Source organism: Hemiscyllium ocellatum, chromosome 10 (genome assembly GCF_020745735.1).
Source record: "Hemiscyllium ocellatum isolate sHemOce1 chromosome 10, sHemOce1.pat.X.cur, whole genome shotgun sequence".
NCBI classification, from domain to species: domain Eukaryota; kingdom Metazoa; phylum Chordata; class Chondrichthyes; order Orectolobiformes; family Hemiscylliidae; genus Hemiscyllium; species Hemiscyllium ocellatum.
This window is the reverse complement of record NC_083410.1, coordinates 38,814,577-38,833,422: the sequence shown is the minus strand read 5'-3', so window position 1 is coordinate 38,833,422 and position 18,846 is coordinate 38,814,577. Positions and strand designations below refer to the sequence as shown.

At 39.3% G+C, this 18,846-nt stretch overlaps 1 protein-coding gene across 1 annotated transcript in view; it reads left to right on the top strand.

The window, feature by feature from the left end:
* pkdcca (protein kinase domain containing, cytoplasmic a) overlaps positions 1–17,847 on the top strand; it is a 53,764-nt gene extending 35,917 nt beyond the window's left edge. The window contains exons 6-7 of the mRNA XM_060831411.1: positions 15,191–15,364; positions 16,443–17,847. Of these exons, the coding sequence (XP_060687394.1) occupies positions 15,191–15,364; positions 16,443–16,528 (260 nt within the window). The 3' untranslated portion in view covers positions 16,529–17,847. The remainder of the gene's footprint in view (positions 1–15,190; positions 15,365–16,442) is intronic.
* Positions 17,848–18,846: the final 999 nt, after the last annotated feature.

Here is an 18,846-nt window from a genome sequence, read left to right as displayed (position 1 = left end):
ATGAGATGCTGGGAAAGGAATTCTTGAGCCTGGGGACAAAGAACTGTTCAATTATCAAAAATGATTAACTTTTAAAACGATAGCATGGAATAAAATAAAACTTTACAACTGCAGCCAAAATCCAAAAATGCAAATTGTAAGTGAACATGTGTGAGCAAAACAAGTTGTTTAGAGTCCTTATTTATAAGGCTGCAGCATGCAAATTATAATACATGCTGTTTAACCTAAAAACTTTAAGTAAAAGGAAAAGAACTAGTCTAAGGCAAGGGCTGTGATCACCAACACAGTTCAACCTTTAGAAATGACAAAATACCCAATAGAAGTTGCCAGGAAATATTACCGCAGGCTACAACTTGAAACTGCTTAAGTCTTGTCTGGGAACTGAGTTGCCTGAAGGGAGAGAAACATCAAACAGTCTTATTAAATAGCATCTTAGCCACAGTTTTGAAACATTGCTGATATCAAACCTAATAGTTTTTTAAAATAACTGCTTTAATTTGCCTTCCCAATGTTGATGATATTTTTAATATAATTTACCACTGCATGTGTGGATTAATGCTTAAATACATTACATGAAATGAAAATGTGTGATGTTATTGCTGTGCATACAATGTAAGTAGTATTTTAAAAGATTATTAGGGTGTAAATCAACCATAACACTGCTGTTTGTACAATAATTTAGTACTGTGAGCCTTTACATTTTATTCAGACTTTTTGGGTGAAGGGCTGTCTTGGTAGGACACAAGGCTGAACTCAGCTAAGCCTCAGTAAAATCTAAAGGTTCTAAAGGTTCCAAAGGGAGTAATTGCTGTTTGAAAAGGGCCAGGATGTCTGGTCAGTTTAATTTTGTTGTATACTGTTTGGAGTGAGGCTGGTCACTGCTGATGGGAAATCTGTAGTTTTTTTTAATCTGAGATTTGCTTTGATTGACTGAAAGGTACGGAAGTAGTTGTGGACCCAACAGGATCTGGCACAGAGATGTAAAGAAGTTTATAACACTGGCATAGCTTTTGCATACCTGCATGAACTGTTGTAGGAAGTCCCACTTTTCCAGGAGATTCAGCAGGTGTCTCTGATCATTGCCAACCTTCTCTTGGCTAATGTCCAAAATCATCCATATGAAAGTCTCAAGATCTTTGCAGAATGGGTGGTAATCCCTCAGCAATATATTGTTACCACTCACATAATAAGTCCTAATGGCCTATCAATCAGACAAAATGCTCCTTCTCATTCAAAGATAAAAGTACATGGAGATTCATGTGGGTAATGCCTGACATTCATTTTTAGCAATGCACATTTATTGCTCATTCATAGTTATTCTCAGAATGCCATTGGAGAGTCTTTTTCTTGAAATTGCTTCTGGCCATTTGATCTGGCTGCATTCATCTGGGCAAGTGGAAAGTCTCCTATCCATAACATGGCTCTGAAAATGCTTTTGGGCATCAGGAGATGGCCCGCCTGCGACAGAATCCCTGCACCCTGATCTACCTCATTCTGTGTCATAATCTTTCTATTTCTCTGTGCTGTCATCATCACAACATTTATGAGCCAGCTTCAGTTGAGTTTTTGGCCAGTGGACCTCCTTCAGGATGCAATTGACATGAAACTCAGTGAAGATAATTTGAATGCAAAGGAGAGGTGATTAGGCTCCGTCTTGTTGGTGATGCTCATAGTATACCTTGTACTCAGGCCCAGGGACAGAAAGCATGAGCCCTGGTGCTGCTCCCAACCCTACCCCAGTGCCTAGCCTGAGCCTAGTGTTTCTGGTCTCACCCTAAGCACTGTGGCTACATCCTGGTCTGAGCACAGCAGGTCTCTTGGAGTTTTGGGCTCCAATTATTGGCTCCTGATGTAAGCCCAAGCCCCCCCCTCCCTCAGTCCTGGGGCCTACTAGCATCTGAGATGTATCAACTAAATCTGAACATTATCCCAACCTTGCTGCATGGACTGCTTTTTTTTATCTGAGGAATTGTGTTATAGAGCTTTGATTTCTGTTAACCCAGCAGTGATCAGCCCCACTCCTGACCTTATGATGGTGAGAAAATCATTGATAAATAAAGTTAGTGACCTGGGGAATTTCTGAAACTAAGATGGTGACCTTCAATGACCACTGTCATCCTTTGATCTAGGTGCAACTCCAGTCACTGGATTGGAGCAGAGAATAACAAACAGCCCTAGACAGAATAAGTGAGTGAGCAAATCTTTGACAGATCAAGTTCAATGGAGGAAAATATGAGGTTGTCCACTTTGAGTCTGAGAAGAAGAAACAAAATATATTCTTGATGGTGAGAGGTTACAATTAGCAGCTGTCGAGAGACAAAGGGATTTAGGTGTATACGCACTGACAACTAAGAGCTAGTACACAAGTACAAAAGACAATCAACAAGGTTAATAGAATGTCAGCCATTAGGTCAAGTGATGCTTCAGTTATACAGAGAGCTTTGATCATACTTCATCTGCATTCAGTTCTCAACACAGGGCTTCAAAATGTATATATTTACCCTGAAAGGCATATTGTGCAAATTCAGCCAAATTAGTTCTGGGTGAAAAGTTTATTTTTTTCCTAATAGGCTAAAAGGTTAAATTATGTGTACTGATTGCAAAAACCTGACTTTAATTCCTTTGAGTTTGGATGGTTGTGGGATGACTGAAATTTGGCTGTTTAAAATGATATAAGGATTTAATATGGTGAGTGATGAGATATAACTTCCACTGGTGGGAGCATTCAAAACAAGGAAAATAAAGCAAAAATTGTAAAGTTATTTAAGAACACCTTTGCACGTGAACTACAGTGATACCTCGATTTCACTAACCCTACCCAAACAGTGTGCAGTCTGCATTCAAATATACAAAACTAGTCTTGCTTGCTTGTTTTGGGTGGAGTTGGGGAATCAAGACATATAGAACAAACAGAGGTTAATCAAACTGAGGGATTGATCAATTGTAATGAATTGAATTGAGAAACAGGCTCAAGAAAACACTACTACTGTTGCTATAGCGATAGAGGAGTTTGAGGCATAGTTGATAGGATTGATTCCATGACCATCATTATGTCTGGCTGTTGCTTGATTAGTCTTCAATTGTCACTAGGTGTTAGTGGCGAGTACTTTGCGGTATTAGGTAGGTTGGATGTGCCTTTGTGGGCCCTGATTTGTTGTTGACTCTGAGGTCAAATGGTTCCTCTATTTTGTCCTTCTAGCAATTTGATACATGTAATTAGATTGTCAGAGTACTTCAGAAGTTATTTTCTCGAAGAATCAGAAATTACTATTCACTTCATTCTCACTGTCCCATAGTACAACCATGTGTGTCATTGATCCATTATCATAGCACACTAATTCCAAGGAGTGGTGAGAATACCTGAGGGTAAAACCATATGAATTTTCTCTACAATTCCCAATCAAGAAAAGTTACAGCAAATCACAATAGCTCATAAATCTTATTAATCCAATTTAATTTAGTCCTTGCAATCAAATTACAGTCCAATGTACACATTATTAGTGTAAAGGTCCTATATAATGTCGAGCTTTTTATGAAACTTTTGAATCATCTTTAAATAATGTATCCGGATAGTTCTCACCAGTCTGAAGAAGAGTCATATTCTTTTCCTTTTGTCTCTTTGTCACAGTCGTCCCTAGGACTTTCAGTTTCCATTTCAGACTTTCAACTCAGCAATACTTTTCTCTTGCACTATTAGGTCTGCCTGGTTACAATGGGGCAAATTAGCATCCCTGCTATTTGTTAACTGAAACAAAAAGGCCTACTTAAGTTGCAAACTTATTCTCTGCAACTGGATTGCTGTTGTTTTCTAGCAACCCGGCCAGCTTTAGTTTGAAGGACTGCAGGAAATTTATTGTTATTGCAACCTTCATGGAAGAAAATGAGCTGATGCCTGTCTTAAAAATGACACCGTAACAGTACTGAGGATTAATACACATGCAAACTCCAGTCTGATCAAGCTGACTATCGATATGAAAACAGATGCATCAAGTTGTAGCATCTCATAGTGATTTTAGGGGGGGATGGGGGTCAGGCTGAGATTGGTACCTATTTTCTCCTTGTTGGTTACAGTAGAATCCAGGAGGACCCAAGGGTAGGCTGTGCGAACATGATTGTCTTCACATGTGCATTATCAGCAGGGGTTGCTGGATTGTGATCAAGAGCAGGAACCCCAGCCAGCTTCCCAAAACTGAAGAAAACTGTGCAATTCATAACATTTCTGTCCCTTATTGAGGTCAGCTTACTGAACATACAGTCTAGAGATCGTGTCAGTGAATATCTCAGTGAATTATTATTAAGTATTATTAATTTTTAAGTATCATAATCACAAGTAGAACGAACTTGACTTATAAAATCGTTGAAATTGCTATGAAATTAAGGCCGTTTCATTTAATGTACAAAATAAAATGTAATCATTATTCAGTTTTGTATGTGTAAGCAGGAGACTAATTATTTGTCTTTAACTATGATAACTTAACAGCTTCCATATAGCAATATCTGCAACATTTAAACATATGTAAACATTTCATTTCAGCCTTCCCTTTGCCATTTACCTGGCCAGTTGTGTGGATTCCAGCACTGCATGGAACACATGTTACCACTTTAACATGATTTGGAAGACCAGTCTAATAGCAGCCTCAAGTAGCTCCATGTAAACAGTTTAATGCAAAAGGAAGGCATGCTGACTGACAATGTGCAGGAACGTGTAATAAATGATGATGAAAGTGTTGGGAAATTGTATTACCATGTGGTGAAGAAGTGCTTTCACACATGTGAAAGGTTGTAAATAGTGGCTTCGGTTATTGCACTCTCCTGCACAAATGAAAAATCAACAATGGTCTCTCTGTATAACTTGAAGTACTTTTTTTGGACAGGGCTATTCCTTTCTAAAAAGTGATTTACTGTACTTCTCTGGACCCAGTGGAGACTTTCCATTTCACACAGTGTCCAAGTCCGAAAGGCTGACTGGATGTTCAGCTTTCCAAACAGCATTGGCGCTCCTCTGAAATAAGTCACTGAACAGCAGACTCAGGATGATTCTGTTTCCAATTTTCCCTCCCTCTCACTGGGGAAAACACCTGCCTCAGATCATTGCTTCTTTGCAGCAATGTCAGAGCTCTGAAACATATTCTAAAAACTGTCTTAGTGATCAGATGATCAAGTGATGAAAAGCATTTTAAGAAATGGCTTGCACTAAGTTATTTATAACTAGAGTTGTGCAACTGAATTCTTTGTGCCTGTTTGAATAGTCATTCACATTGAGAAACCATGAGGAATGATAATGAAAGAAAAATTCCATTTACTGTAATTCATTTTTAACAATAAACTGGGCGGTTTAATGGATAAACATATTCATTCTTGAGTACCAACTCTTTTTTGCCTGTTTTCTTTCCTCATCTTTCAGAGTTATTGTGTTAAAATATGAGGATGACTTGAGCCAAGTGCTGGAAATTGGGCATTGAGTAGATTGATGCTTTATCTGTGGATCATAGAGGAAACTGTGCATGTGAAAGTGCAGTCAGAGCAAATTTTCCTTCGCAGTGTCTCAAATATGACTTGTGCATGTTGGATCTTGTGAGGAAGGTGTAAATTTACTGGAGCTCTTTGTGAAATTAGGGTGTGATAACCCAAACTGTTGAATCAACTTATGTCTGACTTTATTGATGTTTTCGTGGAAGTGCAAAATAATTTCTTTATGTAATCCACATGCCTGATGAAACGTGCTAATTGTAATTTCTTTTGTTAAATGTCTCTATATTGGAATCTTACTTCGATTAAATTTCTCTAAAGTATTTTTTATTGTTAACAACTGAATTAGAATTAGAATCACTACAGTGTGGAAACAGGCCCTTCGGCCCAACAAGTCCACACCAACCCTCCGAAGAGAAACCCATCTAGACTGCATTGGATTAAATTTGAATGTCTACATCTTAAGTTTGATCCAATATTTTTAGGCAGATGAAAGGAATTTCTTTTTAGCAGTGTTTCCTTGAATTTTACTCACCTTGCAGTTAACTGATTCAATCGAATCTGATGGCCTGGTTTCAAGTGTATTGCTCTTCTGATAAGTTGTTTCAGCTGCCATTGAGAAGGTTTGAGCAGACAGCAACTTCACCTTGAACCAATGAGAAGACTCTGAGATGTCTGTAGGAGTCAGTAGATTAATCTACTGCCCAAGCATCATTGGGCGATTTGGCCTAAATTAGAGTGGTAAAACCTCTACAGAGTGCTAACTCTGATCCATTGCACACAATTAATGGCAAAATCCTCTCAATAGTTACTTGGATTAATATGCTACCAGATATGATTTCAAGCCACACAAACCAGGAAAATTCTAGTTTCAGACTTTGATCTGTGTGAGGGGGCTGGTCTCATTTCAGTTTGCTGTTGGAGTCATAGATCTGATTTTTCGATAAGCTACAGAGAGACAAGAAAATCAGCTGAGGTGCCATTAATGATCACTTGACAATCACCACTGCCAGCAAGTGTTTGTATGTGGACAGTGCAGTCACCTTCCCAATATGTGGGAATTGGGGGGTTGGGAGTATTGGTCGTGGTGGTGTCCATTAGCTGAGTCTGCCGGAAATATGAGAAATACTAGACGTGGCTGGGAGAACCTGATTTGTCGCTGCCACAAGATGAAAGGGCATTTAAAAGTGAAAACCCAGGACCAGTCATAAATACCAGTATACCTGACCTCAATTGATGATTTAATCTTTATTGATAAGATAACTCTTGAACCAGCTTTAATACAGTATTTCATTCATTATTCCCTCTAGTCGTTGATACAGTAAAGTCCCTGATATCCGGCTTCGAAGCATCTGGAATTGTTTTTTCAAATCTTGGATGCCAGTTGCATGTCAATTCTGGAAGTTTGGGATCCAGATAATGCGGTCTTCCCTGTAGGTGAATGATGGTAACTTGGATAAGGTAATGGAAGTACCTGCTAAAGTCCCAGCAGGTCCGTACCTTCCCTGAAGGAGACTTAGGAAGAGAAAAGACCAATTTTTAGCTTTCTAAACCTGGCTCCTGTGGACATGCTTAGAGTAACAGTGGTGGTTAAACAACATCATTAGTCCCTTATCGTATTTTAATGTATGACACTGCAGTGAAGTACCTTAAGAGGTTTTGTAGTGTTCAAGGCGATGCACAAATATATATTGTTTTTGTGGATATTTTGGGAGCAAGTTGCTATTTTCTTTTGCCTGAACTATCCACAGGCTTTTTGATTGCTTAGTTAACTCTCTGGCCAGCAGCACATGAATTTTATATTCACTGGCTGGTATGGATCTTCCGCAGCCACTGGGGAAATACTTATGACAAGGTATTGTAGTTGTGATTATTGTTTGCTGTTATTTAATGGGTTATGATGTAGGCTACATTATACAGCAGCAGCTAAAGTTGCCACAGAAATAAATTCAAGTGGAAGTTACTCAATAATATGAATGTGTCATTACAGGGATACGTGATGCTGAGAGTGTACTTCAGCAAAAACTTCAAACAACAGAGGAAGGTTAAATGGTGGAGTCTACAAACAGCTGCAAATCAAAAAAAATCTTCATTAGTGATTATTTTAATTTGCTGCTGCATGGCTTACCTTTAAAGTTCTGAGGCAGCTGGGGAGTTGAGAGACAGGACACGTATCTTTTCTCCTTGAACCACACAGAAAAGAGGGAGTTCATGAAGGAAAACTAGACTGAATGGCAGCCAAGGGTGCAGTACAGGGCAGGCCAGAAGAACTGGGCAAGAATCAAACCGACATGCTTCATGTAATCCTTTCTTAGAATCCCATCAAGAAACCTTTTTTTGTCAAACAGAGCAAGAAACGTTTTGTTAATTAAAAGCCTCTGCACTATTCATGTTCAGAGAGAAGAAAAGCAAAATAGTTTTGTGTTTCTGATTTGGGGGGGGAGGGGCTGAAGACGCCAGTTCAGCGCTAACAGCAACAATCAAACTCAGTGTTTGGGATTTGATGAAGAAATAGTTCAGTTGAATGGATGCTACTTATTAAAAGCTGCATTCTTTCTGTGAGAACTAAATAGAATAGAGACATGCACTTCACAGGGTAATGGATATTGAATTTGCTGAACCAAATTTATCTGCAACATCTTTTTCAGAAGTATGTCAGCTTTCTGTAGATTTAATAGATAGAGCTTTGTGCAGTGAATCACAAAGGAACTTTTGAAGTTACGGTCAGTGCCATTTTTTTACATTTTATTTTAGGTGGTTGAAGGGATCACAAACACCTATTTCCTATATGCTTGTGAATAATTAAAAAGTCGATGATTAGACATTTAAACACTTGACTGCTGGAGTGCGTTAAATGTATCATATTGTTCCTTTATTTAAAAAAAACACAATTAGTTGCTCTTGAGAATTTTGCTTTCAATCTGCTGTTTAATTTAGTGAAGTATTGTTCATTGTAGAGCAAATGGAAGTTTGAAGAAATAAATGTACAAAATACAGAAAGTGCAGAACAGGTCAGTTAGCAGCAGAAAAAGAAAAAGCAGATTCACTCTTTGGTTTTAGTGTATTTCCAATTTTTATTTCGGAAGTTTTTAATTGTATGTATGAAAGTGTTGTTTGCTAGCAATACAGTCAGTGACATGTTCCTGTATGGCTGAGATGGCAGACAGATATGCAGGTCTTGGGTTTAATACAAGAAGGGCTTATGCCCGAAATGTCAATTCTCCTTCTCCTATGATGCTGCCTGACCTGTTGCGCTTTTCCAGCACCACATTTTTCAGTTTTAATAGAAAAGTGACCAAGTGCATGTTAGTGTTTCGGGAATTGCTTTCCATCCCTCTCAGTGTATACCCTCTCACTGATCCGTTCTCTTTTGAAATGGGCCAAATATGAACTCACTACCAGAAAGACCATTGTGTCTGAGCATATGTCCATGCTATGTTTTGCCTTTAAACTACGGTGGCACTATGTTGCCTGTAACTAAGATGCACAGAATGAAGACCAACTGACTTTTGAAAGCTGAGTAAGTGAATGTGTTTGAGAATTTGAGATTTTTTTCTTAACACCATTAAACAACAATTTAAGAGGATGTGTTGTCATGTTATCATGTATCTTGTAAACAGATAACCATTTTTTTATATCAACGATACAATGGTGCATATATATAAATAAATACTTGATGTGCTTTGACAGTGGCTTACTACAAAGGTTTGTCATTTAATGATATTTATCAGCACAACTATAGAAGGCCCAAGGTCTAATACTTACTCTGTTGGTTGCAGCCTAGGTGATGTTAGAGCTGTTACAGTTATACCCTTCTGTTAGGAGAGACTAAAATCAACTAAGGTTTGCCATTCTAGTCACTGTCCAGCAATTACACATGTGTGGATATTGGGTGTGAATGTATGAGGTGGTATAGTCTGCTTATGCACAATATTCCAATTTGTATGTGGAGAATGGTCATCTGGGCAAAATACTGCAGTGCCAAGCAAGCTATATGTAGCAGCAAGATTCACTGCCTTTGGAGAGTGTGGCAAATTGGGAAGTAAATATAGAAACCACATAGCCAAGCAAAAGATATGTTAAACCTGATCTTTATATCATATTACATTGTTGTCACACAGTAGTTTTGCCAGGAACTAAACCTTCACAAGAACCTCCTTGGTGGTATATTTACCAAGGATGTTGTAGCTATAAGCTTTTTATTACAGAGGAAATCCATCCTTGTGAAGTTCCAGGCCCACAGTTAACTACTTACTCATTTCTTTAGTCTGACTTTAAAAGCTCACCGTTTAGTATTTTGAGTCCCATTTAATGGCATTGAATTGACTGTACAAAGCATCCATTTGTCCAGACTGAATGTGACAGCCCCAGTCCCTAAGGTTATAAATCTATTAGTTAATCCATTTTAATTGCATGTGGCCAGGTCAGCAATGCTTTCCTTAAGAGTGTGCCGCACTTAATAATCAACTAGAAGAAAGTGAGGACTGCAGATGCTGGAGATCAGAGTCGAGGAGTGTGGTGCTGGAAAAGCACAGCAAGTCAGGCAGCATCCGAGGAGCAGGAGAATTTCTGCAGCATCCATTCCTGATGAAGGGCTTATGCCTGAAACATCAACGTTTCTGCTTGCTCCTCGGATGCTGCCTGACCTGCTGTGTTTTTTCAGCGCCACACTCTTTGACTCCTGCACCTAATAATCAAAGGAAGAACTGGACAATCTACAGTCAAACACATTACACCACAATATCTTAATTCATCTATTTCCAATTAAATCACTATGTTGTGGATCTCTTTACAATCTGTGTGATTTGGAAGAAAAATCTGGAATTTTACATTCCCAACCCCCTCACCCACCTGTGGTATGCAAGCAGATGAGGTGGTGTGCCCATCACTTACTCACCTCCCCGGGGATTTCACCTGTGATGGGTGGGTGTTGGGGGGCACCCAACATTGAGCCAACAGAGATCTTCAAGTGGGTAATTGATTGACTCCTCCTGCTTGCACTGTGTTGAGGAGGCGGGGTGGGGGAGAATGCTCAGGTGATGTGATGCTGTAGTGCTGGCAAGGGAGAATGGTCCTTGTTACTTGGGCACTCTGTGCTCCATTAAGATCTTTTCCCACCTCCATGTCCGTGGAAGGGACCACCCAAGCTTGCTTATCTCTGCTGGTACAGTTGCCACCTCACAAGAGTTTGCCCTACTTGCCCCAGTAATGCTGGCCCTACTTTCTTGGTTATCCAACTACCTTTCCGTCTCCTCATAGGAAACTGACTGCAGTTCCTACTGTGGCAGTGCCAGGCATCTCCTTGGAGCTCTTGGAGGTGGTATCTTGTCCGATTCCCTGCAAGCCATAACATACCGTTGTAATTCACTTGCTGTGCCAGTATACCACAACATTTTTCTTGCTGTCCAGTAAGCGAGAAAGAGCAACAGAACATTTTCACAAACTACCATTTGATCTGAGGAGAGAGTATGTGTGTGAGGAAAAAGAGTGAGGAAGGAATAAGAAATGGTGGAAGAAAGTAGGTTAGTGCCACTCAAAAGACTCTTGCACGGTAAGTGACAGGTGCACGTCTGCGCTTTTGGCCCAATATATGCTTTCACGAATATGATTCCCAGCTGACGATCTCCATCTTTCCATTTGTCGAACAGTTAAAGTTCTGCTTGATATCAAAACACTGGTGAAAATCACAAATTAAAAAAGATAACTTGGGTAAACGTTATGTACTGCAGATACTCCTTCTTCACTGTACATTCCTATGATCGAAGGACAACTTGGACCCATGGCATTTTAGTCTTACCTTGAGAAAAAATATAATAAGGGGAGAATATGGATCATCTCAAAAGATACAACCAACATAGGGATTTTGTGATGAGTAAACTCACTGTAATCTTTGTAGGTTGTGTTCCAATGGAAGAGAATTCTACAATTCTTGTTGCTGTAAAGTTGTTTTCATCTCAGTTTCATGTGAAGAGCAATTGCATTAAGAAAAAGGATTAATTTGTATTAAACGCCTTAAAGTACTTTTTGTCAGGTATATTGTATGAACTATTTCCACTTGTTGAAAATTCTAGAACCAGCAAAGATATTAGAAAGCGCTTCTACACACGAAGAGTGTTGTAGGCTTGGAACTCTCTTTCTCAAACAGCAGTTGATGCTAAATCATTTGTTAAATTTGTATCTGAGATAGACAAGTATTACTTGACCAAGGCTATCAAGAGATACAGGCCTATGGCAGACATATGGAATTAGATCAAAGATCAGCCATAATCTTATTGAATGGCAGAGCAGGCCTGAGGGGCTGAATAGCCTATTCCTTTTCCTATGTATCAAGAGATCTGGAGATGGTATGTGGAAGTAAGATATAGATCACCTATAATGTAATTGGATCATGGAGCAACTCAAAGGGCTGAATGGTCTATTCCAATTTCCATATTCCTACGCTCCAAAATGCTAATCTATATTCTAGAATGGAATAAGCAAAGAAATTTGAATAAAATTCACTGAATGATAAAAGTAAAGCAATTAACATTCTTTTGAAATCAAAATCAGACCAGGCTTGAGTTCAAAGAATCATTGGTTGGGGCAGGTAATTACAGATGTTTAATCTTTCCACGTTGTGATCTATGATAGTGAGGTACTATTTGATGGGAGATCACAATCACATGTAAGAATGAATACAGTACTGGCTCTTATAATTACAAATAACTAGGCCAAGGTAAAAAATGCAACTATAATTGTAATTATTTGTTGCAGTTCATCTTAGCGTTCTGACTTTATATCAGATTAGCGAAAGCACTGCACCAAGATTAAAGCAGCATTCCAGAGATGTATATTTCAACAAAATCTTATTTGAAAGCAACATTTTGTCATACTTGGGTGGTTATTGCAGGTTCAGGTCATGTTCAATCATGTCATGAAACAACAACGCAACACCAAAAACATTTATCTGGATTTTGAAAAGACATTCAATTATGTGTCCAATGATAGACTAATAAATAAGGTCAAAGAATATAGAGTCAGAGGACAAGTGGCAGAATGGATTGCTAGTTTCAAGACTGCAGTCAGAGAGTGAATATAAAGCTTAGTTATTGCTAGTGGCTGAAGGAAGGAGATTGGTATTTCACAAGGATTGACTTTAGGATCACTGCTATTCACAATTTATGTTAAAGCTTTGGAATGGAATCAAAAATTAAACTTCTGGATTTGCAAGAAATATCACGTTGGGTGAGGATAGGTTCTAAGGAAAACTGCATATGATTGTAGGAGGACATTAATAAACTTGCACAATGGATAAATAATTGGCAAATGAAGCTCAAAACTGGGACATGTGAGATAGTAAATTTAAAAAGAAGAATAGGGAGGTTTCCTATTGCCCATCACTACTCAAGAACTATTGAGTTTTCAAACTCTTAACTCTTGGTCAAAGAGATGCATTTTAAAACCTGTCCAACCGCTGTTTCATGGCTGTTGAAGTGGAATTTTCACAGAAAGGTTTGTGCTGTGTGCCCATTCCTAGTATTATTTCTAAATCCTTTTGCTCCTGGAAGGGTTGGGAAGAAACCATGCGCAGCTGGGGGTTGGGACAGACGCCAGGGGTTGGGGTAGATGTGGACATCTGTTCGGTAAGGAAGACCTTAGGGAAGAAAGAAAGGCTGCAAGGCTGGATGGGGGGCAAACAAAAGGGTTGCATGGATGGAATGAAGGGACTTTTGCATGGGTGGGAAGGAAAGCTGTAGAGACAGGAAAGTGCAGAGGCTGCAAGGAGGGGAGAAGAGGGAAGATACAAGGAAGGGGAAGGGAAGGGAAGGCTGCAAAGGGGAGAGAATTATTTTAAACCTGCCAACTTGCTAACAGCCAGGGAAGTTAAGTAGATGATGTAATGAATTCCTTGCAAATAATGTGGAATCACTAGTTTAAGGTTGCATATGTTCAGGAACTACTAAATGGGGAAACATCTATTGGATGCTATTGCAATGAATACTGTGGCAATTGTTGCATTTAAATCAGACACCGAGATCCAAGATGCATAAAAAAAGGGTTGTGACTGCATAATTAAATCTTGCAGCTTTGTGCTATACATTGAGAACACCTTGACTACAACCATTTGTGGAACGTGAGTTTTGGATGATGGTGTTTGGCTGTAGGAGTGCATATCAGATGTTTTGAGAAAACGTTTATTACAAAATTATCCCTGTTGCATTGTGCCTTTTTTAAAATACTGTCGTAAGTAAAAAGATTCATGCTTTCATTGCATGCTACAGTGTAACTTTAATGGAAGCTTGGTTCATTATTTAGGATATTGATGCATTTTTCACATTCTACTTTGGCGTGTGTCCAAATACCCCTTTCGTCAAAAATATGCGAGGTATTGTTGCTAAATGACTGCATATTCTAATAAACCAGTCAGGTTGAATGAATAAGGAGCCCTGAAAAGCCAAAAAATCAAAACTGCAGCACTCAAGGAAATGTCAAAATTTGCTGTCAACAGAAGTATTTTAGATTCTGTCTAGAGATCATAAAAATAAATTACAAGATTAGATTAGATTACTTACAAGTTTCTTTTTTACCCATTGATAGGCCAGGATTTGACATACTGAGCAGTAGCACCTAGCAAATGCAGCTCGTCATGTTGTATTGTTCTTGTTTTGATGGCTTCTTTCATTCAGTGACATTAAAACAAACATGACAATCTGCAGAAGGTTTGTAGCCAGCCATTCACATGTCTTAGTCATGCCACCTGACCAACCATACTAACTACGCATTGGAAAAGGGCTTAAAAAGGATCGTCTGTTAGCAGACACTAGGGACTCATTGGATAGAAAGTGCTCATCATCTAGTTATGCCTGATAAATCATGACCCGTTGAGCAAGGAATTGTTGCCAGTAAATGGAAATAAATGTACAATGATTGATAGAAAAGATCAAGCGAACATACATGACAGTGGCAGAGTAATGTTTTCTTCTGGTTGGAGGGGAAGGTTTGGCAAGGGAAGATGAGAAAGAAGATTGAAAATTGGCTGAAATACAGTGATCTTAACCTTCCTGTACTATCACACATTGCATCATTTAACTTGCCTTGTGTAGCAACCTTGGACACACTCTTTAAATGGAACGTGGTCCAGATCTGATGTACTGCATATCAGAGTAGTGGGAGCTGATGTCCAAGCCTTAAACTAATCTTTAAATTAAGTGCCTGCATGGACACTCGTACCATTGCCGGAAAATAGCTCATATAAAAACTGGAAGGTATTTAGGACTGTGTCTACATTTCATAATGCATGAATGGATTTAATGTGTTCTCACAGTAATTTGTTTATAATGGCTGGACCATTTGATCATTGATCATTTGCCATACTTTTCTGATATGGAAGTTTACGAGGACAACTCGCCTTCCTATAGATAGTGGAAGATTCGTGAGCTGCTCACAATTGCCAGCTCCTTGAGTATGTGCACTTAATTTGTGATATTTCTCTCGCTGGAGAGCACCAGAAGGTAAGACATGTTGGGAGGTGAAATTTGCAAGATTTATAGGGATAGAGAGTAAGAGCAAAAACCAAAACCAAAATAAAAAGGTGAATTCATCTCCATGATGTGTTGATGCAGTTTGTGTGGTTGCCTCACTGTTCACAATAGAAAGTCAGGATGTGTTTCACCAGGCTTATGCAGATCAGTATGCTTCATAATTCATTGATATTAAGCTCATTTATTCATTTGGTTTGCAGAGTACAAACAATTAGCCAATGTTGCTGTCCCAGATGAAAATTATCGGTGCTGGCCATCTTATCACCATGAAGGCTGCTTGCTGTCTGTCTACGACCTTAATGAGGCCAAGGAGATATGTGATAACCATTCTCAGTGCCATGCCTTTGTTCTGACTAATCAGACAACTTGGACAGGTAAGCCTTATTACAGTACACTACAGACAAAATCCAATATGATGACAACAAGTTGTCCTATTGGAGGCAAATGTAGTGAGAATATTGGCCTGGTCAGAGTTATGTTTAGCTCCAATTCACTATTTTTTTTAACTAATGAGAGATTCCAGGTGATAACCCATTTAACTGTTCGATTTCTCATTCTATAAAAGAGATCTTACCTTCCTCATTTCCTTCCTTGGTCTTGCTGATTCAAAGTGAAAGATAAATCCATTGGTGACAACCCTCAGGGGAATCCTTGCCATGTCCACTTCTTGCACTCTTACTTTATTACATTTAAATGTGAAGCTGCACAGTATCAAGACAGTCTTAAAATGAGGCTTGTTTCCATGAGCTTGGTTAACAATAATTTGATACTTCTAGAACGTCCAAATTCAAAAGGAACTGACTGTTTTATAAGTATTTGAAAAAGAAATACCAATGTTAAGAAAACGCTTAGATTATGGACTGTCTTGAACTATGAGAATTTCTAAAGAGAAAAGTGCTGTGCAGTACTTCACATAGAGAGGGACAGGAGTTTAACTTAAAAAAAAGTCACAGCGAACCACAGTGTGCATTCCAGTGGTGAACTGGATGAACTACTGATCTATATTTCTGTGTCATATCTTGATGAATGCTCCAGTGATTGCTGACAGCACAGGCTAGGATCGAGTCCAGCTGTTGGAGAATGCGAGTGGGAGTTCAGTTCAGCTTGTATGAGGTCAGGGTGTGAAAACACCAGGCACCGATGAAATCTGCAAATGACACTCTCCTGAAAGATGGCTTTAATTACTTTTAGGAGCTGCAGAAGGATAACCAGTCTAGCAGTTACCATAATAGGTGTTTGTCTGTCAGCATAATATGCTGCTTCTGTAATTTAACAGGAAGTTTTGAAAACAAAGTTCTGTCTAATTAAAGTGGATATTTGAAGGAAAGTCATCATTTGGCATTACCTTGATAAGGTTTCCTGAAACAGACTGGAGTAGATTCCAGCAGTTCAGGATTTCCTTTTTCACTTGAGTATAATTATGACCAGGTATTACTTCTCTTCCATTCACAGGTCGCCATCTTGTTTTCTTCAAAACCAGCTCAAATCATATAGTGCCTGCTGCAGAGAAAATAACATTTGTAAAAGTGGCAAACTGAGTACCAGTTGAACCTTGGACACTCAAGAATTTATGCCATCCTAGCAGGGAATAAAAACCAAGGCCGACTGCAGGATGAAGTGCTTCTGCTCTGGTGCTCGTGTCTTTTTCCTCCATGGGGTATCGTGTAATGGAATGAAAGGAAGGGTGATCGGGATCACCTGGAAAATGTGCAATACTGTGAGGGTGGAGGATAGTGAGCAGAAGAATAATTGACATGGGTATGTGGCTTTCTAATACAAGGTCACTGCCATTTATTTTGACATTATTTAATCTGGAAATCTCCTCCACTTCTCTTGTCACTGTTCAAGCACAGAAACCACCTCAGAATGCTGAGAGAAATAAGCCAAACCATTAAGTCACTGTTCGGAGTAGATGAGGAGGGCATTTTGAAAGTGATAGTAATGGCAACAATTCCAAAATGTCAGGGTACAGAAATAAATTTAGTCACACTAAGCTCAGGCATTTTCAATCTTGGAATCATTTTTATTTATTGGTGTTATTGTTCCCACCCTACCTAACTTGCTACACAGTGACATCATGCAAAGACTTGTTCCAATCTTCACTGATGTTATTCCTAATAGCTGAAAGGGGAATTTATGCAAATAATTGGGAAATGGATCCCCCATTCCAAATGCTTTCTCTATCTGCCAAAATCTCAGGGAAACTCAGGTTTGAGACCTATCCCTTAAAGATAGGTCTTTGGAATACTAATGAGTTCAGAAGAAATTCTTCTTTTCTGCTAAATTACCTTCATGCCTAATTCGAAGGCACTAAACTTTCCCAGTCACTTGACTAATCTACTACCTAATAACAAAACCAACATTCATCAATTCAGTGCTGTTCAGTAACATTAGCAGAGAAGGAGAACCTAAGAACGCAGGAAAATTCAAGCATTGATATACACCAAGAACACAATCACAAGTGACGCAAGGTGTATTTTGAAATGTATTTTCTGCGATGGACAAAGTTTGTCTTGCTTATTTGCTTTCAGTGAAAGTATTGTTGATGCAATGACATCTGTTATGATCCTTTCTAGCTCCAAGAGGTAATTTTCCAGCATGACATTTCAGTGAGGGAGTATCACCGAATGGATCTCATATTGGAAATTGTGATGTGCACTGTGCATAATTTCTTTGTTATTGTCTTATGGCATCATATAACTCATGCCTGAATTTTTGAAATGGATGAGGCTTTCCACTGAGAGCGTAGAGGCAGAAAATCACCTCTTTAGCATTTTTTAAAAATGTGATATACATGTTTTAATGCACATTTATTTATTTTTTGGTATTGAAACAGCATTAAACTTGATGAAGTGAGTATCGAGTGTGTTGTGTTGAGTGTGAGTTCTTGTGTTACACTGTGATCTGGGATCGCTCTAGGACACAATGTTATGCTTCTCATCAGTTTTCATGCTCTCCAGTTGCAGTAAACTAGGTACATCTGGGATGGTTTGCTTGAAGTGGTGGTGGAGCTGCAGCTGCCAGGCAGTGGTGAGGGTATGTGGGAAATGGAAATTGCTTAGTGAACTGTGGGTAAATGTAGTCACGCACTGGGGAAATTGTTTGCTGCAGTGTTGGGATGGTAAAATGGCACTTTTCCTCCATCACTGCAGTTTGAAAGTTCTGTACATGTTGCCTGTGTGATTTGGCTGTAGCTGGAACTGCTGGTGTATATCCCGCCTGATGAAGAGCTTATACTCGAAACATTGACTCTCTTGCTCCAAGGATGCTGCCTGACCAGTTGTGCTTTTCCAGCGCCACACTTGTTGTCTCTGATCTCCAGTATCTGCAGTCCTCACCTTCTCCTAGTGTGACAGCCTTGTTCAGTCTGGCAATCATAAAATCATTGCAATGTGGAAAGAGGCCATTCGCCCTATCAAGTCCACACTGACCCCTCAAAAAAGCATCCCACCCAGAAGCAGCCCCCACTTTATACCCATAATCCCACCTTTCCCTTGGCCAATCCACCTAACCTGCACACCATTAGATTGTGAGAGGAAAGCCAGAGCACTCGGAGGAAACCCACAGGGAGTCACACGAAGCTGGGATTGAACCCAGGTCCCTGGTACTACGAGGTAGTAGTGTTAATCATGGAGCCACCATGCGCCCATCACTCAGTTGCAGAACATGATCTACAAAGGATGTGCTTAGTGTGTGGTGAGTGTCATGTGCGGCCTGAACAAAATAATTTTTGATTACCCACTTGATTAATCTAAAATTTAGCACAGTCCATTAAAGCCTTTTAAAATACGGGAGGAGGAGAAAGAAGCAGGGTTCCAGCCTCCCAAGCAGCTCGTTGAAATAGATAAATTTGGAA